The sequence below is a fragment of the Canis lupus genome, chromosome 31 (genome assembly GCF_011100685.1).
Source record: "Canis lupus familiaris isolate Mischka breed German Shepherd chromosome 31, alternate assembly UU_Cfam_GSD_1.0, whole genome shotgun sequence".
In the NCBI taxonomy this organism is placed as follows: domain Eukaryota; kingdom Metazoa; phylum Chordata; class Mammalia; order Carnivora; family Canidae; genus Canis; species Canis lupus.
Window position 1 is genome coordinate 31,231,091 of NC_049252.1, and position 22,822 is coordinate 31,253,912.

Consider the following 22,822-nt stretch of genomic DNA (forward strand, 5'->3'; position numbering starts at 1 on the left):
CTTCCTATTTAACCTATTCTGAGACAAACAAGGAAGCTAACAAGAGTGTTAAATGGGGATCTGTACAGACCTCATAGAAGTGTAAAAGCCACCAGAAACTTTGCTTAGATTGGAAAGGGCCACAATTTGAACTGTGTAGAAGGTAAACCTTCTATGTATCCAGCCTTGCAGGAGACATTCTGCTTTCTCATTTATTCAGTATCCGCATTGTGTTCCCTCTGTGTGCCAGTTATAGTGGCACTTGGAGTGCCAGTTGAAACTCAGCTCTCAGGTTGTCTCTTGATAGCCAGGCTGGGTCTTTGGGCAGAAGACCTACCTCCCTGTCTTGGTCATCTGTTTGGTACAGTGATTGTTCTTGTTTGTACTTTTTCAGTATAGTGGGAACCAGTGTGACAAATGGAGGGCTTTGGAAAGAGCTAATTTTGTAATGATCAGTGAATGATGTATATATCAAGGTACAGTTTAGTTCATGTTTTCAAATCGTAGAGTTCCTAAACATTTCAATTTTTATTTCAATTTTTAAAAAATACGTTGCTTGTTAAGGATTATACTGAACTAATTGCTCTTTAAAATGCGAAATCAAAATTTCTCAAAACTTTTGTTTCGTAGATAATGCTTATGATCCTGATGTGAATGCTAAACAGATATGGATTGACAAAACGGTGATAAATGACCATATATGCTTGACATTCACTGATAATGGGAATGGTATGACTTCAGATAAATTACATAAAATGCTAAGGTATGTAAAAATAAAAACATTGGTTTTACCCCATTTAGGGGTTTCACGTATCATACTTATTGCCTGTACTTTTTATTTTGTAAACATGATTTGCTGTACACACAGTGTGCTCTCTTCTCTTCCCATCATTTCCTACTGCTGTTTGATTATTAGACAATCCCTGCCATTCTCACCCCACCATGACTGACTTATCTAAATTTCCGCCATTCCTTTAAGAGTTGTAGCACACTGATAACAGTTATTAATACTCTAGTGTTGCATAGTTTTAACCAGTATTTCCAATAAAATACTTTTGGTGGGGAGTAATTTTAAAGGGATTCAGAGGATAAGGAAAGTAGCAGGATAAAATAGGCATAAAGCCTTGGGCTCTACAGTCACAGAGTAGGATGTCAGCATGAAGCCAGATGTGCCTGGAAAGGAAAGTATGGTACCTGATACAGGTACAGGGTAGAGAAAATGTGGCAGCATAGCCCTTTCTACTGTCCCTTAAATACTTGTTATGCTTCCCAAAACTCCAGTTGATGCCATTAGTAATCTAATCATACCACAGTAGGCTCCTGATTTGAAGGGAGTTGTTCACATTTAGAAGAAATTTCACGAGGTGAAATCTCAGGGGTCCCAGGAGTCCAAATGAGATCTCAGTTGTTTAGGCAGGATGTACCAGGCAACGAGCTCCTGTTTTAGCAATTCTTAAACCTTACGATACAGATTTATTTTTCATTTCAGAGATGGGGAAACACATCAAAATAGATTAAAAGTGATTTGCCTATGATTACAAAACTAGAGAGGATGAGGTTAATATTTATACCCAGTCTTTCTACTTAATATTATAATTTGTGAATTTAAGAAATGAAGACTATGTGTATTTATTTTTTAAATCTTTTTTTTTATTTATTTTTTTTATTTTTAGCTTTGGCTTCAGTGACAAAGTCACCATGAACGGTCATGTCCCAGTTGGATTGTATGGGAATGGCTTCAAGTCAGGTTCTATGCGTTTGGGTAAAGATGCAATCGTGTTTACCAAAAATGGAGAAAGCATGAGTGTGGGCTTCTTGTCTCAGACCTACTTGGAAGTCATAAAAGCAGAACATGTTGTTGTCCCAATAGTGGCGTTCAACAAACACCATATCCTTTTGATTTAAAAATAGAAACTGGAGAAACTCTGAAGATACTCTGAATCATTCCCTCCTTTAGCCTCCTCCAGATTCTGTTTTTTTAATCATAGTTTCCGTGATAGTGCTTGTTCCTACCCATTGCCTCTTATATCTGAGGCTAAGCCTTTCTCCCTTTCTCCCTTCCCTTGGCATTTTGCCATTAGGATGGTTGCTTTCTATGTTAGTTTCCTGTAGCTCTCCCCTTAATTTCAGTTGTATTATGTCTAATGAGATATGTGGTCTGCCTTGAAATTTTCCCTAATGACTATGAGAAAGCAAAGTATCTTTAGAAAGATGTCTTCTGTGTTTCTTATAAAAACTTTCAGATATAATATTTCAGATATTAGGAACCATTAAATTAATTAGGAATCATAATGAACTTGCTCATAATTCATCTTTCTTGGTGTTCATCTGAAATCAAATTGCAGTTTTAAAACTTAGGAAATAGTTATCTGTTATTTAAGTTTGAGTTTTCATATTGTAACTGTGAAAAATATGTTTTTGGTCTGAGTCTTTAACTTATGATATACGACAGATGATAAATTTAGCAGAATCAAAAGCAAGCCTTGCAGCGATTCTGGAACATTCTCTATTTTCTACGGAACAGAAATTACTGGCAGAACTTGATGCTATTATGGGTAAGAAGGGGACAAGGATCATCATTTGGAACCTTAGAAGGTAAATGTAGAGCTCAGCGAGTAGTTTTGCATTTGGGAAGGAAATTGCTTGTGCAGGAGTGGTTTTCTTACATTTATCCATTGTTACACAGAGTAGAAATATATTGGAAGGTACTCATTTTTTGGCATAGGTAATGATTTGTCTTTTCCAAGTGTGTTTTATTGAGCTGCTTTGGCTTCCATTAGAGATAATTTCATATTATTAAAACTAAATTTCCTAGCCCTGCCATTCAGTATTCATAGAGCTCAATTCTCTTTTTTTATTTTTATTTATTTATGATAGTCACACACATAGAGAGAGAGAGAGGCAGAGACATAGGCAGAGGGAGAAGCAGGCTCCATGCACCGGCAGCCCGACATAGGATTCGATCCCGGGCCTCCAGGATCGCGCCCTGGGCCAAAGGCAGGCGCCAAACCGCTGCGCCACCCAGGGATCCCTCAATTCTCTTTTTTATTCTATTCTCAAAAAGAAAGGAGAAGAAAATATCTCAGCCAATAAACTCTAGCTTGTGTAAGTTAGGAAGAGAAATATTTGTCTATTACTTAAAGCTAAGCATAGTTTAATAGGTGGTGAGAAAAGTATTGTAAATGAGACCTCTGTATTGCTCAAGATTGTAGTCCTTTATCATTGTGAGGATAAAATCATTTGCAAATAAGATTTTTTTTAAAAAACTTGGGATGAATGCGTAATGTTGAGGTATCTAGATAAAAGAATGATAGGAATAAAGTATAAATTGAGTGGTGAGCCTAAAATACTTTAAATCTTTTCTGATCTGTATTCCCTTTTTTCTTGCTTTTGCTGTCATGCCCCTCCCATCCTCACTCCTCTTTTTTAATTTGCACTTTTTATTTTGAGATACCTATAGATTCATACGCACAAATCTCATATACCCTTTATCCAGTTTCCTCCAATGGCAGCATCTTGCAAAACTATAGTATGTAAGTGTTGATAGCAACATTGATAGAGTCAAGAGACAGGACATTTTCATGGAGAGAGGACATCCATGATCCCTTGTGTTGGCCTTTTATATCCACACCCACTCCCTCCTTAATCCCTGACAACCTCTACAACGTTCTCCATTTCTGTAACTTTGTCATTTCAAGAATGTTATATGAATAGAATCCTACAGTGTGAAAGTTTTTGGGATTGGCTTTTTTCATTCATCATATTTCCCTGGAGGTTGATCTAGGTTCTTGTGTGTGTCAGTAATTTGCTTCCTTGTCCTTGCAGAGTGGTAGTATATCGCATAGATGGGCCATCATTTGTTTAACCATTTACCAGTTAAAGCACATTTTACCATTTTGAGTTCTTACAAATAGAGCTGTAAACATTTGTGTATAGGTTTTGGTGGGAATAGAATCTTCTTTTTTCTAAGATAAATGCCCAGGAGTGTAATTGCTGGGTCATGTGGTAGTTGCCAGTTTCATTTTTTAAGAAACTGCCAGAATGTTTTTCAGAGTGGCTTTACCAGCTGACATCCTGCCAGCAGTGTGTGAATGTATACAGTTTTCCCACATCTTCCTATATTTCTTTTCTTTTGTTTTTCCCTTGCTTTTGTCTCCCCTCTTCCCCCAACCAGGACCCCTACTATGGGTAGGTGTTTTGTTTTGTTAAATAAGTAAGTATATTTGCTTATATTTCTGTGAAGTTAAAATTTAGCTCCTTCAAAAAATTGTTTTTATAGCTACAAAAGTGCAACAGAGTTTGATTTTGATAAGGATAAATATGACATCAGAATTCCTGAAGATTTAGATGAGACAACAGGGAAGAAAGGGTACAAGAAGCAAGAGAGGATGGACCAAATTGCTCCTGAGAGTGACTATTCCCTGAGGGTATGTATTCAGCTCTCTTTCTGGACGTGAGAGAAATAATCAAATAATGGAAATTATTGCTATCCACTAGTGTTATAAATACTGTCAGTAATTGCTAAGTAAAAGTATCTCAGGAACCAATGAGCAGACTGGTTGCTTTATTTGTTCAGAAAACAGTTGTTTATTTATTTATTATTATTTTAGAAAACAGTTTTTTAATTGTAAAGTCACCAAATCTAACAGCACTTACAAGTCTTTCAGTGTGTGGTTAGAGTATTTGAATTCGGAATACCAGAATCAGTATGTCCTCTGTGGTAGCCGTATTGATTAATTCAGGCAAAAAGCCCAAATTCAGAGTATTTCTTTTTTTAGTTTAAAATATTCTAGGACACACATCTTAGTTAATATTCTAAACCGATAAATTATGTACAGACTACAGATGATACACATTAATAGTTTTATAATAAATATCTCTGATATTTGACCTTAGGAATATTTTTGAGATGGAAGAAATTAATACTCAGTTTAAAATGTTGATATGATACTAAGAATATCGTTTCTTAGTCACTATGATAAGGCATATAACACTAACTTCCCTTTATTTTTGTGCTAAGATGATTTAATAACCACAGGCTGAGGATACATGTGATGTTTATACGTTTACAACTTTTTGAGACCCTAGCAGTTACATACCCCAGTGTGTTATTAAATATGTCCTAGTTGTTTAGAAAGTCTTGCTCAGTTATGAAACAGGTCCAGAGGCAGGCAGAGCAGGTAGTGTGGATTTAGTATACAAATTTTTAAAAATGTTTTAAAATATCATTAATAAAATAAATAAAATAAATAAAAGTATAAAATGTTTTAAAATATCATTAATAAATTTTATAAATGACAAAATATCACTAATTTTGAAATCAGGAGTTGGGGGAAAAAAGAGAAATGTTCAAATTTTAGTTCTGTATTGAAACTTTGATCTGGCTTTGTGTTATTCAGTTTATTTCCTTAGAGACAAAGCTTGGAGGCAGGCAAAGAATGATATATTTTAACATGTTTTAGGATGCAGATTTCAGTCAAGATTGTAAAGTGTCTAAACCTTCTTTCCTTTTTTTTTTTTTTTTTTAAAGACTTATTTATTTAAGAGAGAGTGCATATACACGTGGAGGGAGGGGTAGAGGGAAAGAGAGAATCCCAAGCAGACTCCTAAGCTTGCCTCACTCCCAGGACCCTGAGATGATGACTTGAGCCGAAATCAAGAGTTGGCTGCTTAAATGATTGAGCCACCCTGGCACTCCAGTATCTAAACTTTCGTACTTTCAGAATTGAAAACACATTTAAGATTAGTACTGATTGTTACAGTTCAATTTTTAAGAAATACTGAACTCGTCTACTTGGCTTAAGTGTTGGTATATTGTTAATATTTACCTTGTCAGACATGTAATAGACCCTTTTATCTGTATTGGATTTTGCTTGTTATTTTTGCCTAAATAAAATTTATCATTACTTTTAAACTGCAATAGCAATATATGTATTTGACAGAAGAGTCAGAAAATGTAGTCCTTTTTTGTATATATGTATATTTTTAAAAAATTAAAATGAGATCATACCACATATGCTGTCTTGTAACTTTTAAAAAAGTTTTATTTAAAAAAAAAATAAATAAAAAAGTTTTATTTATAATTTAACATAACATCTATATAGGTCAATGGATTGTTTTCTGCAAACCATTTTACTGGCTATAGTATATCAAGTTTATTTTTAAAGAAAAGCAGTCAGGGAACCTGGGTGTGTTTCAGTTGGTTAAGCGTCTGCCTTTGGCTTGGGTCATGATCTCAGGCTGCTGGGATGGAGCCTCAGGTTGGGCTTTCTGCTCAATGGGGGATCTGCTTCCCTTTCAGCCTCTCCCTCTACTCATGCGCACTCACTTGTTCCTAGTATCTCTCTCTCTCGTTCAAATAAATAAAATTCTAAAAAATAAAAAGCAATCAAATATTAACTAATAACAGTTTTATATATAGTCTATATTGTTGAAGAGTTCATGGGTTCTTTATCAAAGCAAAGTAGTTAAGTTTCTTTTTAAATACACATATCAGTAATGCTGAACAAATTTGTAGGTAATTATTTGGGAAGGACAGATACTATTATGTGTCTTGGCAGGCTTACTGCAGTATATTATACCTAAAGCCGAGAATGCAGATCATCTTACGTGGACAGAAAGTGAAGACACAGCTGGTTTCAAAGAGTCTTGCCTACATTGAACGTGATGTTTATCGACCCAAATTTTTAGTATCCTTTATTTTCCTTTTTATGAATCTGTATAAAGATACATTAATAAAGCGATTCCTCTTCCCCTTTCTCCTTTTATCCTGATACGGAGTCTAAATCCTCTCCAACTTGGCCCTTTTTTATACACTTTTGGGTTCATTAAGAAACGACTTGGAAAGATTGGTTTGTGGGGAGTGGTTTGTGGGGAGTGTTCAGAATTTTCCTTAACATTTAAGACTAAAACTGTGAGAATTACTTTTGGATTCAACTGCAGAAATAAAGACCATTATGGGATAATGATGTATCACCGGAATAGACTCATCAAAGCTTATGAAAAAGTTGGATGTCAGTTAAGGGTAAGTTTTATATCTGAAAATGTTTGTATCTTATAAAAGTTAAAATACCATGTTATTGTGTCAAATGTGAAATAATATGCTTTGCTTAATAACTTTTAAATGTCAGTGTGGGGCACACCCCGGGTGGCTCGGCAGTTTAGCGCCACCTTCAGCCCAGGGCCTGACCCGGGATCGAGTCCCATGTCAGGCTCCCTGCATGGAGCCTGCTTCTCCCTCTGCCTATGTCTCTGCCTCTCTCTCTCTCTCTCTCTATCTCTCATGGATAAATAAATAAAACCTTTAAAAATAAATAAATAAATGTCAGTGTGTTTAATAATGTTGGTAATGGCACTTGAACTTAGAGTGCTTTTATATTTCCCATTTGATCCAAATAATCCTATGAGAGGGACAGAATATTTTGTTTTTGTTTTACAGAGGGTGAAATTGGGGCTAAGAAGTTAACTTGCCCTAGACCTACAATGAGTATGTATCTTAGATCCAGATGCAGATCTTTTGACTGCATTTTTGTTTTGTTTTAAATATTTTATTTATTCATGAGAGAGACACAGAGGCAGAGACATAGGCAGAGGGAGAAGCAGGCTCCCTGCCGAGGACCCTATGCAGGACTTGATCTCAGGACCTCGGGATCACGATCTGAGCTGAAGGCAGACACTCAACCACTGAGCCACCCAGGCATTTCTTTTGATTGCATTTGAATATGGATCCCTGATTATTTCTGGGATGAAATTGGCTAGTTTTATTAGTCCTGACTCAGTAGCCAGAAAAACAGGATCATATAGGTAATTTACTTCTCTGGAATTAATTCCAAAATATATTATTAGAGCCTTCCTCCTAAACTACTTGCACTATTGTAGAATTCAAGTCAGGATGATGATCATTGTGCACTATACTAGTCTGTTCATCCTATACATGTTTTCGCAGAACGGCTTTTTAGGGGTGTATGTGTTAAGAATTCAGTGGTAAGTTCTGCAAATCAAGTTTGTTAAAAGTTTTATTGAAGTCTAGGCATATTTTGTTTTCCAGGTTTATGGTTTTCTTTTTTCTTTTCTGTTTATCTTTTTTTCATTCTAAATTCGTTATAGAATGATATAAGCTCTACACAGTATAATAGTGTGTGTTTTTCTTGAATGTTACTCAATAGGAGTTGTAACTCTGTTATATATTTTACATGACACGAGCCCAGAATATAGCATTTTTGCAAGAATAAGCGAACTTTGTTGGGCTCCTCCTGGTAACCACTAATTTTAGTCAAAAGCTAAATATAGAATCTGGCAACTATGATATGAGGTGTCAATAACTTATTTAAAATGCTAATTTAATTTATAATTAGACTAGTAATGTGCATCAGAAATATTCTGTAATTAAAGTTATTCAATGTCGGGCAGCCTGGATGGCTCAGCGGTTTAGCACCGCCTTCAGCCCAGGGCGTGATCCTGGAGACCCGGGATCGAGTCCCATATCAGGCTCCCTGCATGGAGCCTGCTTCTCCCTCTGCCTGTGTCTCTGCCTGCCCCCACCCCCCTGTCTCTCATGAATAAATAAATAAAATCTTTAAGTAAAAATAAAAAAGTTACTCAATGTCACTGATAAATGGAATTGCATTTTTGGTGATAAGCTTTGTTTCTCAAGTGCTTAGGGATTCAAAATAACAGTATATCTGCAACAGAATGTAAATTATTTTTTTCCTTTATCATTTATGAATCTGACTTAGGATACACAGCCCATTTTTCCAACCACTTAAATTTGTGGTGTATATAATTTCTGGTTAAGGTTAACTTTGTGAAAGTAGGCTTTTGGAGCCAACTCTTACTGTATTTCTTTACCACGTGATGGACTGGGCATAGTATTTGCATTCTGTGGCTTCAGTAAACAGTTACTAAATAATTAGTGTCAGGTAACTGGTATGATTTGCCATGCTTAATGCTCAGAATAAAAAGATGGTAAGATCCAGAACTCTGTCTGGAGAGGAGTTATATACTACAAGTTGGAAGCATCAGAAAAAACTTCTTGGAGAAAGTGGTGATTGAGACGAGTCTAGGTTGATGTTATTGTGTTGAAAAGTCTGGCAGGGGTTTTCCAGGCAGAGAAAAATCTCTGCAAAGGAAGGGAAAGACTTTGGAGACTGTGACCTAATTAAGGGAGTAGCATGCTCTCCTGGAGTAAATGCTAAGTCAGGAGAGTGATGGGAGACAGCAATATGAGGCCAGAAAGAAGGTGAACAGGAACTACAAATTGAAGGATGTTGTGGTTTATTAATGATATGAGACAAGGAACCACTGGTAGTTTTTAATAGAGCACGGTAATGATTAGATTTGCATTATTTTGTCTATGAAAATGTTCACTTTATTATTATTTTAACATTTTCCTTCTGTAGATTCAGCTACCATTGTGAACAAAATACACTTGTTAATCACATATAAATAATCAGAATATATGACTCATATACTTGGAGTTCAATATTTTAGCTAGCACCCTTTTAAAAATAACTTGAGGGATCCCTGGGTGGCGCAGCGGTTTGGCGCCTGCCTTTGGCCCAGGGCGCGATCCTGGAGACCCGGGATCGAATCCCACGTCGGGCTCCCGGTGCATGGAGCCTGCTTCTCCCTCTGCCTGTGTCTCTGCCGCGCTCTCTCTCTCTCTGTGACTATCATAAATAAAAAAATAAAAAAATAAAAAATAAAAAAAAATAAAAATAACTTGAATCCAACTGACCTAGGTTTTTATCTCATCACCATTAGCAACTGCATGTGTAACTTGATAAATGATTTTAATTTTTATCTAGCAAACTTTTGGAATTTTATTGCTGGAATCTTTGCTGGTCACTGTGGATATAGAAAGAAATTAGTTGGGGTTTCCACTGTTTAAGAAATGCATCCCAATAGAGGGTTGTCTTCGTTCTTTTGTAGAAAATTGGGGTGATAATTTTTTTTAAAGATTTTATTTATTTATTCATGAGAGAGAGAGAGGCAGAGACACAGGCAGAGGGAGAAGCAAGCTCCATGCAGGGAGCCTGACGTGGGACTCGATCCCAGGTCTCCAAGATCACACCCTGGGCCGAAGGCGGTGCTAAACCGCTGAGCCATCTGGATTGCCCCTGGGGTGATAATATTTATCTAAATGGATATTTGGCAACAGTGGAAGTGGTTTTTAAGGAAGGCTCTAATATATTTAGGAATTAACTTCTAGAAAGTAAAATTACCTACCAAACACTGTTTTTTAATCTGAATTTCATTAAGAATCATGACATAAAATGTAGGAAAATGTTTCATATAAGTTATAAATCTTTATGGAAGAGCAATTATTTTGAGCATCATGTCTTATGCTTAAAACACCAATACCATTTTCTTTTTTAGGCAAACAACATGGGTGTTGGAGTAGTGGGAATTATAGAGTGTAATTTCCTAAAGCCAACTCATAATAAACAAGATTTTGATTATACTAACGAGTACAGGTATGAGACCTATTTAAGTCACTGACTTTTTACAGTTTATTTTGGAAATAACTTTCATCTCTTTTCCTAAGCTGAAAATTTTTTTCTGTCTTGTGGATGCTTTTTTATTACAGAACTTTTAAGAAAAGTGGTAGGTGAGAGGCTTGCATAGAAAACACACTTAGCCATCTTCTCCCAACCTAGGAATCACCAATAGAAATACATTCTTCCCTATCTTTATTGATGAAGTATCTCTGAAATTTATAGGAAAAATAGGGGATGTTCCTGCTTTCTTGATGTCAGCATTTATTGTATAACAAATATCCTCAAACTTTGTGCTTATTAATGGGAACTTTAAAGTTATTTAGTCCTCTGTACCTTAGAAGTACTCTGATCTTTTAAGAGTGATTAGAAGTCATAGAATGAATATGACCATCAGTTTTACTTGTAAATTTAGGAAGCACACTTTCCCTAATGAGCACATAGGATGGAGTAGAATGCAAAAGACAAAGATAATGCCATAGGCCTTTTTTTTTTTTTTTTCAAATAAAGAACTACTAAAACAAAGTAGAAGGAAGAAGATAATAAAAAAAGCAAAATCGTTGTATTAGGAAACACATATAATACAGAAAATCGGTATGTCCTCATAGTTCACTCCTGAGGCAGAGGCTGCTCCTGTTAGTTGAACAGTGATAAATTAATGTAAAGGATTATTAACTGGGAGAGTAGAGAGTGATTACGAGGAGTAAAAGAGGACAGTAGGTGTCCAGAACTAATGATATAAAAGACCAACTTCCCTCAAGATGGAGAAAGAGGACTAGGAACTGGGAGAGGGCCCCCTGCCCCTAAAGTCAGAGATTCAGATCTTGTAGAGGTCATGACAAACATAGAAACAGGCTACCTGCAAGTTTCTTGCCAGAAAAAGAAGGCCTGGCCAGTGCTGATCTGTAGATGTGATCTGCTGTTGCCAGAGGCTGAGTGGACTGGAGCTATTCTGCAGAGGAGACCTGTCTTTGCCCAAGGATGTGGGCACACTGGAACTGATCTCTGCTGCTGGAGGTTGTGGGCTGCTGGAGGGCAGAGCATGGCTAGAGAGCACAGCTGGAGCTTCTCTAGGGGCCATTTGGCTCCAGTCCTATAATTATACATACCAGAACCTGAAGGACACGTGTCTCACTATCACCTAGCAGGTTCATTGCCCTGTTAATCCAGTTCAGCATTCCTCAGGCTGCCAAAGGATAAATGTTTACATAATCAAGCTTCAGAATCATAAAATTGAGCAAAGAAGACTGGATTTGGAGCTGAGGGACAATAAGTTCATAACTGAAAAAAATTAAAAAGCCCAAAGTTTGTTCTCTGATAAGATTAGTAAAGTATATAGGTATCTAGCAATAAAAGGGGAAAAAAGGAGAAAACAGAAATCATTAATATCAGAAATGAAAAGGAGACAGACACAAAAACATCAAAGGAATAGCATGAACAATTTTTTAACTGTCTTAGGTGATATGGACACGTTCCTTTAAAATTAAATCAATTTTTAGAAAACTTCCCACATACTAAGTGCAAACAATTAAGGAGAAAGTAGCACTGGTCTTACACAATCTTAAAGGTTTTATGAGGGCATGTAACTTTGGTAGTGAACTTTTGAATACATTACAAGAAAGGAAATTTATGTCCCGTTTCTCTCATGATCAAGTTATAAAAATTTTAATTAAAATAAGAGCAGGTACTGTCTAGTGATACATAATAAGGATAATTAGTACGTTAAGCTGATTGGATTATATTCCAAGATAACATGGTGGTTTTAATATTTAAAAATCAATGTAGTTCATCACACCAATGTTAGAAAAGAAAAATCTCATGGTTATTTTCATAGGTACAGAAAAAGCACTTGATAAATCACAGCACCCATTTGTAATTGTAATTCTTCTTTTAATTTGAGAGAAAGGGTATGCATGAGTGAGGGGGTGGCGTGCATAGGGTGGGGCAGATGGGAGAGGGAGAGGGAAAGAGACTCAGGCAGGCTCCACGCTCATTGCAGAGCCTAACAGGCTTGATCCCACAACCTTGAGATCATGACCTGAGCCAAAGACTAAGCCACCCAGGTACTCTGCCCATTTGTAATTTAGGGAAGGAAAGGAACACCTTAAAAAACCCACCATTAATAGAAGGGCATATTAGCAATACAGAGCATTTACAGAAGCACCAAGCGTCATTCCTCATGGTGAATTGTTAATAACTTTCCCCTTAAGGGTGAAAATGAGATAAGGATGTCTGCTCTCCACCATTGTTCTTGAGAAAATAGCCAGTATAATAAGGAAAGAAAAAGTAAAAAGAAATAAGACTTTTCTATATAAGATAGTATTAAGTATATAGAAAGTCCAAAATAATCTGCAAATTTAGAATTAATAAAGGAACAAGTAGTGTGTATTCTGGGGTTGCTGGATGAGAAGTATTCAGAAATCTGTTGTATTTCTGTTTACCAACAATAAAATCCAGAACATGAATTTAAAAAAAATTTTTTTTCAGAACATGAAATTTTTAACAAGTCATGGATAGTGTCCAAAAAATCAAGTGTCAATATATAGTGTCAGTAATATATGCAGCATACACACTGAAAACTATGAAATACTGTGGAGTGGAGTTTAAGTCCCAGATAAGTAGACATGTCAGGTTCAAGAATTGGAGGGCTGAATATTATAATATGTCAGTTTTTCTCTAAAATAATTGAATGCAATTTCAGGTTTTTTAAAAAAATCCCTGCCAGTGTGTGTAGGTGTTGATATTAATAGGCTTATTCTAAACTTTATGTGGAAAGTCAGAAGACCTAAGATCGGTCTTAGAAGTCATTAAAAGAACGACAAAGCAGGAAAACTTACCCTATTAAATACCAAAGCTTGTAAAGCTACAGTAACTAAGTGTGGTATAAATGAAAAGATAAGCAGTCTAGTGAAATAGAAAAGCCCTAAATAATCACCCACTTTTTATACATTGGTGACCTGATTTATGACAAAGATTACATCATAGTATAGTAGGAAAATGATCATCTTTCCAAAAATGCTGGGTCAATTGGCTATTTGTATGGATAATATGACTCCTACCTCAAATGAGGCAAAAAATTGATACCTAATTTAGTCCTAAATGAGAACGACAAAAACAAAATGGGAACAAGATTTTATACCTAAAATGAGAAAGACAAAAACAGAAAAATGGGAACAAGAAAATTTTCAAAACTGTTACTTTAGTTAAAACAGATTTTTAAAACAAGATGCAAAAAAATATCATAATGTGCAAAATGGAAAAATTATTTAAAATGAGTAAGAGAACGTTGGCAGGATGTAGGGGATTTAGAGCTCCTGTACATTGCTGGTGGGTATGAAAATTGATCATTTTGAGAACTGAGTAGAACCAAACAGCAATGCCCACTTCTGTGACCCTGCCTTTGGACTCCTTGATATATTCTCAACAGAAATGGGTACATCTCTTGGACCGAGGAATAGCACTGATGAGAGAAAGGAATGAGGAATTGAAAACGTGAGGTACAGGGAAGATACGTCTGGGAGGGAAGATTCATTCTCATTTGGACTCTTAAATGTTCTGTGATTGTGGAGAAAAATTTAGTGGGAGATAATGGGTAGGGATAGGAATGTCTGGTTCGTCTGCCAGTGTAGAACTGAAAGTCTTGATATTTGAAAGCTTTATGTTAAATTCAGAATGTTACAGTGACTGTACCTTGGGTGTGCATAATTCTGGACAGTAGGTGCTTAACTCAAGTGCTTAAGTATGGCCTTGGATCCCACTGATATCCTTTTTATTAATATCTTACTGGGGAAGAAGCAACAGTCTTAATTGTGGGACAGAGGCTATTTTGAAGTATGCTTGCTGATAATGATTTCTGGACTTTATAAACTGAAAGTCTGAGTTCTAATTTGAAAATTGAAGCATACAAGTTTATCTATTGGGGTTGAAATTCAGAGAGCCTGTGGTTCCCCACTAATTGGTCTGCAACATACTTTCTCAACAGAGGTCATGAAATATTACTATTTGTATCTTCAAAGATGATTCTGACTCTGCTCTAAGAACTTATAGGTGTTCTTATAGAAAATTGCCATTAGAGCATTTTTTATTAACTATATCTTGAGTCTGTAGTGTCCACATGATCACTACTAAGTCGTTTGTGCTCCTCAGTGTTTGACGTAGATTTGAGCTTTATCTTTTTTTATTTTTCTTAAGTTGGTTGTGTGATTTTTTTTTTTTTTTAGACTGACAATAGCAGCACTAGGAGAAAAGCTGAATGATTACTGGAATGAAATGAAAGTGAAGAAAAATTCAGAGTATCCTCTAAATTTGCCAGTTGAAGATATTCAGTAAGTACATTAAAGAAAAGCAACCCACTCTAATATCGAGAAGTGATATTGGAGGGTGTAGTGATGGTACGCAAACTTTGAACTAAGCCAGAGTAAGAAGTAAATTCTGCAAGTCCAGTCAGCACAACATGTGAAATAAGCCAGTGAATGTATACATTTATACATATACACAGAAGATTCTCAAAGCAGTACTTAAGCTATATGCTGCATGCTGATATTTACTTCATTTAAAAAAATGTACATCTTAACCCATTAAATTGATTTCATGATCCACTAATGAGTTGTATCTCATAGTTTGAAAAACCCTGGTCTTGTGTAATAGTATCATGAGTCTAAAGTCAGATTCTAGTTCTGGCTTAAAGAATGATGTGACGTTGAACATGTTACTTGGCCTCTTAATAAGCTTCCATTTTTTGACTTGGAAATTGGGAACATTAGTAGCACTCACTTCCTGGAGTTTTAAGACAATAAAATATACCTGACAGGCATTCAGTAACACGGTAGTACACGGTACCAATTCTGTGAATGAATGAATAATAATTGTGTGTACTGATGAAAAGATGACGAAGATACATAATGAAGAACAAAAAAAGATGGAATTCAATGTATTAATTTCCCATTTTATTTTTTTAAAGTGTCCATATATACACATGCATCATTCTGTAAGCATAGAAAACTATGCCAGGGTTTAAAAAAATGAATAGCTCCTGAAATCAGGGGTTTGTATTTTCTTTATAAATTTCTGGGGCATCTGTGTGGCTCAGTCAGTTGACCATCCAACTCGATTTCGGCTCAGGTCACGATCTCAGGGTGGTAAGGTTGAGCTCTGTGTCAGGCTCTGCCCTGAGTGTGGAGCCTGCTTGAGATTCTGTCTTTGCTTCTCCTTCTGCCCCCCCCCCCCCCGCCCAAAATAAATAAATAAATACATTTCTGGATCGTTTGAGATTTATGTAACTGTAAATGCATTTTTTAGAAATTAGATTTTAAAAAGTACTGGTATTAAGATGTAGTCTTCATTTATTCAGTGAATTGTTAATAAATGTTAAATGAAATGTTAAATGAATACCTAAATTCTTCATAGCATCATTGTAATTATCAAATGATAAAACTATAAAGCATTTTATAAACTAAAAGAATATACAGATTCTAGGTATTCAGAGATATAGTGGTGGCTAATAATATAAGAGTTATTAAAATTGCTTAAGTTATAGCAATAACAGCTTGTCCATTTTCTGTTACTTGAGTGTTTTTTGTGCTAATAAATATAGGAGATTAGACATTGTAAATGCTCTCTTGATGTGAATTTCAGAGCAAGGCTTTTGGAATCTTAAGTTGTTTGAGTTTTTATTTCCAGAGAACAATTTGAATAATATGCTATTAAGCAAGACATTTAAGTCTCTTTGTTTAAATTGGCCTGTTAGCTTTAACCTTTTGAAGGTAACCCAAAATTTTTTTTTCCAAAATTGTTTTTAAAAACGTAACTTGCTGTACAATAATTATGTCAGATGTTTCAGAAACAGAATTAAATAATAAAGGCATTTTGTAGTAGAAATGATGTAGAAGATCTAATGAAGTGTGCTTAGCATCTGTATTTTCATACTAATATGATTTCATACTAATATTTTGTTGTAGGAAACGTCCTGATCAGACATGGGTTCAATGTGATTCTTGTCTAAAGTGGCGGAAATTACCAGATGGAATAGATCAGCTTCCAGAAAAATGGTATTGCTCCAATAACCCTGACCCACAGTTCAGGTACCATATAGTTGGTAGTACCCTTTTTGGAAAGGCAGAAAGTACTATTCAAGATGTATGAATAGGCGCTGGTGACGTGTTATTCCCATGTGATTTTTCTGACTAGAAATTGTGATGTTCCAGAAGAACCTGAAGATGAGGATTTGGTGCATCCTACTTATGAAAAAACCTACAAAAAGAAGTGAGTGTTGTACTAATGTGTGATGGGGAAATAATGCCCAATTTATTAACAGCGGAGGCTGTGCAGCATTAGTTGATGCTTCTCCAAGATCAAGCTAGTACAACCCAGAAAAGATTATGACCCCAAAAAATTATGATGTGGATGTATAATATTGTGTACTTTTTTGGGTTTTGGGGTTTTTTAAGTTTTATACCGTGGATATCTGCTCTTTTTTTTTTTTACCTACTATGTAATGCTGTCTTATCTGCAAGATAGCTTGCATACAGAATAGTTTGTCTTTTTTTGAGTCACACACAGATGAATTGTAAGTGAGCATTGCCCACCATGAGCTTTTAGTCTTAACAGAGAAAGTGAGATATGTGCATTACTAATGAGAAGCTGACGAGTACTAGAAGGCATAAACCAGTCCTGTTGGGAAGCCTATAAGGAGAGATGACTTCTGGTTGGGGATGGGAAGGGAAATACGGATCAGTAATAGGTCTTGAAGGATGGGTTAGATACGAATGTATAGGAAATGGTGATTGGTTCATCTTTAGAGCAAATATATGAGTGGGCATGATGGAAAATGAAGGAAGAGAGAAGCTGGGCATTGAATGATAGCCCTGGTGAACTGTAGGCTAGTGTGCACACAGAGGCTGAGTTCATGCAGAACTTCTAGGCAGTTTCGATTTAGAGCATGGTTTTTGAAGATCCATTAGCAGGACTGTGAATAAAAAGGCTAATTAGAAACCTGGGTCTGAGAATAATGCTGGTCAGGGTGGAAAGCTTAAGGCACACATTGGGCATTACTGAGATAAGAGGTGGAAAGCATTTCCCTGCCTAAGGGCTTGCCACTGATGATAATGAAATGAAATTGAAGCAAAGTTTAGTATACATATCTAAGTGACTCAGTAGTAAAATGGCAAGTATGTCATTGTGAAACCAAATTGAAAAATAATTAAATTTAAATATATTAACTTTTCTCATCTTTTGTGTTTTTTCTTTCTTCAGAGACAAGGAAAAATTCAGGATCAGACAACCAGAAATGATCCCTCGGGTAATTAATGAAACCTTCCATTTTATATCTGTGTCTTATATTGGGTAGTGGCTAGTTTAACAAATAGTTTTAAAGCTTAGGAGTTATATAACAAATTGAAGTGATTTTGTTTATTCAGTTCACATACTCCTTTTCTTACATCCCTCCTTGTCCTCCTTCCTAGCCCAACAACTTCATTCAAAAACTGTTCAATCTTACCCTATATAGTGACATCTTCTGAGGATAGGCAGGCATTAAGAATCTTACTATTGGGTACCTGGGTGGCTCATTCAATTAGGCATCCGACTCTTTGATTTTTGGCTCAGGTGATCTCAGGGTTGTGAGATGGAACCCCAAGTCGAGCTCTGTGCTGGGCATGGAGCCTGCTTGGGATTCTCACTCCCCTTCTTTTTCCCTCTGCCCCTCCCCTAGAAAAACAGGAAAAAAAAAAAAAGAATCTTACTGTCACATAGGCAGTTAAGGAAAAGATCACAGGAAGCCTTGGGGAGGAAGCCTTGGGGAGCCATGTTCTAGTACTAACCTGGACCAAAGCTACAGTGTTTTTCTCTTTGTTGACCAGTCTCTTCCTTACTGGTGCTTTCTGGTGTTAAAGAGCTTTTTCTGAGTATATGGGTAGGCAGTTGTACTTACGTAAGGAAGTTCTGGTTTACTGCAGATGTGTGTTTGCATTTAGTTATATTGAAATGTTTTCTTATGTAAAGGGTGAAGGTTTTGAGGTGAGAACAGAGTTGATTGAAAAGGGGGCACCTGGGTGGCTCAGTCAGTTAAACATCTGCCTTCGGGTCAGGTCATGATCCTGGGGTCCTGGGATTGAGCCCCGGGTGGGGCTCCTTGCTTAGTGGAGAGCCTGCTTCTCCCTCTCCTCCCCACTTGTGCTCTTGTTATCTCTATCTCTCTCTCTCTCAAATAAATAAAATCTTAAGAATGGAGTGAAAAAGAATAATGGGCTTACTTATTCTAAAGGCATTATCTTTGACTTTATTTTCAATTTCTTTCTCTTAGAAAAATGAAATTTTTTTTTTGAAAAATGAATTTTTTAAAAGATTTATTTAAATCTTTTTTTTAACTAGGGGAGGGGCAAAGGTGGAAGGAGAAGTAGGCTCCCTGATATAGGGCTTGATCCCAGGACCCTGAGATGATGACCCAGGCCAAAGGCAGATGCTCAATTGACTGAGCCACCCAGGTGCCCCAGAAAAAAGAATTTTTAATTGTATTTTAGTAAGTCCTGTATATATAGTACAGGCAGTAAATCTTGCCGTAAAAGACCAGATAGTAAGTACTTGCTTTGTGGGCCATATACAGTCTCTTGTTGTATATTCTTTGTTTTGTTGTTTTGTTTACACCTTTTAAAAATGCAGAATCATTCTTCCACTCACTTGCAGGTTGGATTTGATTATTGGCCTATTTGTGGCTTCTTGGTGTAGCATAAAGAATTTACATCTTTAGGATAGTTCTCAATGTTTTCTGGGATATGGGGAAAAGGGAAAATAATATCTCATGTTTAGGGGCATGGCATAGTAGAAAAAAAAAAAAGACCTTTAGGATCAATTTTTTTTCTTCCAACAGATTAACGCTGAACTCTTATTTCGGACACCCCCCGTGTCAGGTCAAAGCTTTTCTCCTGTGAAGGAAAGTGTTCCAAGAGGACATCTTTCAGAAGTGGCAAATACTTATGCACCGAGACTTATAAATAATCATCGAGGTTCACCCCAGTCTGAACCTGAGAACAACAAGTCAGTGGCTAAAATATGTTTTTCCATTTAGGGAATAAATATTAAACAGAGCCTTTGGCAGTAATGCACTTCTGAGAAGTTGTAGTGTATATGCATGTAAAAAGTCTTAAGGATAAGTTAATTTGCTTTTATTATCTAAACCTGCTGCTGCCCCACTTACGTCACCTATTTAATCAATTTTTAAAATATCAATTGTATTCATTGTGGAATTTGATCAAATTTTCACCTCTATGAAATTCTGGATAGTATGAAAATTTCTGCTTTTAAAATTGCCAATATCGGGATCCCTGGGTGGCGCAGCGGTTTGGTGCCTGCCTTTGGCCCGGGGCGCGATCCTGGAGACCCGGGATCGAGTCCCACGTCGGGCTCCCGGTGCATGGAGCCTGCTTCTCCCTCTGCCTGTGTCTCTGCCTCTCTGTCTCTCTCTGTGTGACTATCATGAATAAATAAATAAAATCTTTAAAAAAAAAATAAATAAATAAAATAAAATTGCCAATATCTTATGTAAAGAAAAACAGGAAGCAATTAATGATACAATGCTATAATGTTACCTGTGACCTAGAAGTTCTTAGCTTGTGGCAAGCTCTATATTTTGAATGAGTAGATGGAGAAGGAAGAAAGAAATGTATGAGTGATATGAAAATTGAACAATTAGCTCTCTGGACTGGAATGGTCAGGGAAGGTTTTGTGATGAGATGGTACTTGGTTTGGTTCCCGAGATTGAAAGATTGAAATACTCTTTGCAGGGGGCCCATTCATAGGGAATAGAATGAATACAGGTGAAGGAGAAAACATGATGCCAGCAAACTGAGGAATCTGACTACACTAAGTCTTTTTGTTGAAAGATAAACATTGAAACTAGGTTCCCTGAGATAGTGGAATGGGATTTTCTGAGAGGTTTTGTAACCCTTTCATTAAATTCTCAAAGGGTTGAGGGGGGCGCTTGGGTGGCTCAGTTGGTCATGGGATCAACCTCTGAGTTAGGGCTCCCTGCTCAGTGGGGAGTCTGCTTCTCTCTCTGCTCCTCCCCCTACTTGTGCACTCCGTCTCAAAATCATTAAAAAAAAATCTCAAAGGGATTTTTGGTGTCCAGAAGGATTAGAAATAACTGCTTTTATGCATATATACATCAGAAGGGTATGTTCTAAAATAGTTCACTGTTTGTAACCTTCATATTTGGGGGCTGGATTGCGACTTCACTAAAAATTTGTGTGAGTTGTTTTTTTTTTTTTAACTAATCTCCATAATATTCTTGTTTTTCTTCTTAAAGATGGTTCTAAACAACGTAAGAAAAAGTAAAATCTGTAAAGTTTACAGATAATGGAACTTATTCTTTTTTTCTTTAAGGAGGGAGAGGCAGAGTGAGAAGGAGAGCGAGAGAATCTCAAACAGGCTCTACGTCCAACCTGAGCCCAATGCGGGGCTCGATCTCACAACGCTAAGATCATGACCTGAGCCCAAATCCAGAGTCCTACACTTAACAGACTGAGCCACCCAGCTGCCCCTAGAATTTATTCTTTAAAGTGACTTAGTCCATCCAAGTAGAAGAGAAGAGAGAAATTTTTTATTAATTTTTAAAGCCTGAAGAATTTAAAATTTGAATTTGAGAAAAATAAAAGCTTTTTTTTTTTTTTAATTAGATCTTTCAAAATAAAGCCAAAGACTGTGGAAAGGTGGTACCTAAACTAAGTCTTGGAAAAGATAGATAGGAATTAGCTTGGTAAGAAAATAATAGAGTAGCTACCAGTTACATAATTAACTCCATGGAACCCCAGGCATGCTCCAAACTTCGAAGCATTGGGTACTTCTTAAGGTAGAAGATGGGTGAGAATAAAAGGTTCGTTAAGGAAGAATAGTTCTCTAGACCTCTTTACAGCCTGCCAAGTCTGGCCATGTGGCTTTTCCTCCTCTGTCAGAATGTAGAATGTTTTCCTTCTGGAGCACTTTGACTGCTGAAGATGTGGGTGTTTTAAGAGGAGGGCTAAGGGAAAGTGAGTACTAAAGGGTGAGAACTCTGGCCCCGATGGCCCTCATTGGGTCCTCAGGGGAAAAGCACTGGGTGGTGCTGAGTTTGAGCACCCTTTGCGTTACGGGGCCAGCTCGCACTGCTTCTAGTTAGTCTCACTCTGAAACCTAAAGATAGGCAGAGATCACCAGATGTACAAACTGAAACAGGGAGCAGAGGAAACCCTGTGGAATTTACTGGGAGGTGGGGAGGGGTTGAACACACATTTCTTGGAAAAGATAAGCAGGTGGAGGGTAGAAAAAGGAAAAGACAAGGTACAAGAGGGTCAACATCTAAATTAGAAAATTTCAGAATGGGAAATTAGAGGAAGCAAAAGGGAAGAAATCATATGACTTCCACTAAATACACAGCAAAAATGTCTGGAAAAAGATCCATTCTAAGAAACATCATTATGAACTTTTAGAACACCAGGGAAAATAATTTTTTCAGGGAGGAAAACCCAGGTTACCTTTGAAAAGATCAGGAATCAGAATGGCAGGAACACCATATGGTACATGACAATGGAATGATGCTTTTAGAGTTTTGAAAAAGTAATTTCCAACCTGGAAGTCTATATAAAAACCAAGCCAGCAATAAAATTGAGAAGTGAATAAAGATACTATCATCATGTAAACTATCACATTTTTTATGTCCTGTGTACCCTTTCTCAAGATTTTATTGGAGATTGTGCCCCTTTGATTTATGAGAGTAAACCCAAGAAAGAGAAGAACCTTTCTTGAGGTGGAGGAACTAGGAGGGCTAAACACATAGGGCCCAGACAATAAACCAGTACAGATAACCCTCTGAGGGGGAGCAAAAAGTATCCACTGGTGTTTAATTCATAGAAAACTAAGCTAAGCCGATGAGGAAAATGAGGCAGTTTTTAATGCCAGGAAAGTAGAAAGGATAGGGCATGCTGGTTTAGTTTGTGGCCCACCTCTGATCACTGAGCGTTGGTAAAAATTAATGAGCAAACAGGAGTGGCATAGCCATTCATTGAGCACTGGAACGCAAAAAGCAGACCTGGGTGGGTAATGGCATTCCCATTTGGCTGTGTATACACTGACATGCCCAGAGGACAGGAAGGGAAGGGATGTTTGGCAGTTTGTAGAGCAGGTACTTTAAAGCAACCTAGTAGTCTTTTTCCTCAGCTGTACAGGAGAAAATCCTCTCTACTTCCTTAAATTCTTGAACAGTACTGTGTAACCATTGTTTTAAGTGAGCATGGACATTTCTCAGAATTTCAAGATAGATTACTGCAAGGTCATCTATTTTGTTTCTTTCTCTATTTTCTTGTCTTATATTTTATATA

General features: G+C 36.7%; 1 protein-coding gene across 3 annotated transcripts in view; it reads left to right on the forward strand.

Moving 5' to 3' along the window:
- The window catches only part of MORC3 (MORC family CW-type zinc finger 3), a 40,177-nt gene that overhangs the window by 9,980 nt on the left and 7,375 nt on the right, over window positions 1-22,822 (forward strand). For all 3 annotated transcript variants that reach the window (XM_038581448.1, XM_038581450.1, XM_038581449.1), the window contains exons 3-14: window positions 610-742; window positions 1,653-1,867; window positions 2,427-2,574; window positions 4,259-4,406; window positions 6,540-6,668; window positions 6,884-7,003; window positions 10,357-10,454; window positions 14,696-14,800; window positions 16,433-16,555; window positions 16,662-16,736; window positions 17,727-17,772; window positions 19,339-19,505. In XM_038581448.1, the coding sequence (XP_038437376.1) occupies window positions 610-742; window positions 1,653-1,867; window positions 2,427-2,574; window positions 4,259-4,406; window positions 6,540-6,668; window positions 6,884-7,003; window positions 10,357-10,454; window positions 14,696-14,800; window positions 16,433-16,555; window positions 16,662-16,736; window positions 17,727-17,772; window positions 19,339-19,505 (1,507 nt within the window). The remainder of the gene's footprint in view (window positions 1-609; window positions 743-1,652; window positions 1,868-2,426; window positions 2,575-4,258; window positions 4,407-6,539; window positions 6,669-6,883; window positions 7,004-10,356; window positions 10,455-14,695; window positions 14,801-16,432; window positions 16,556-16,661; window positions 16,737-17,726; window positions 17,773-19,338; window positions 19,506-22,822) is intronic.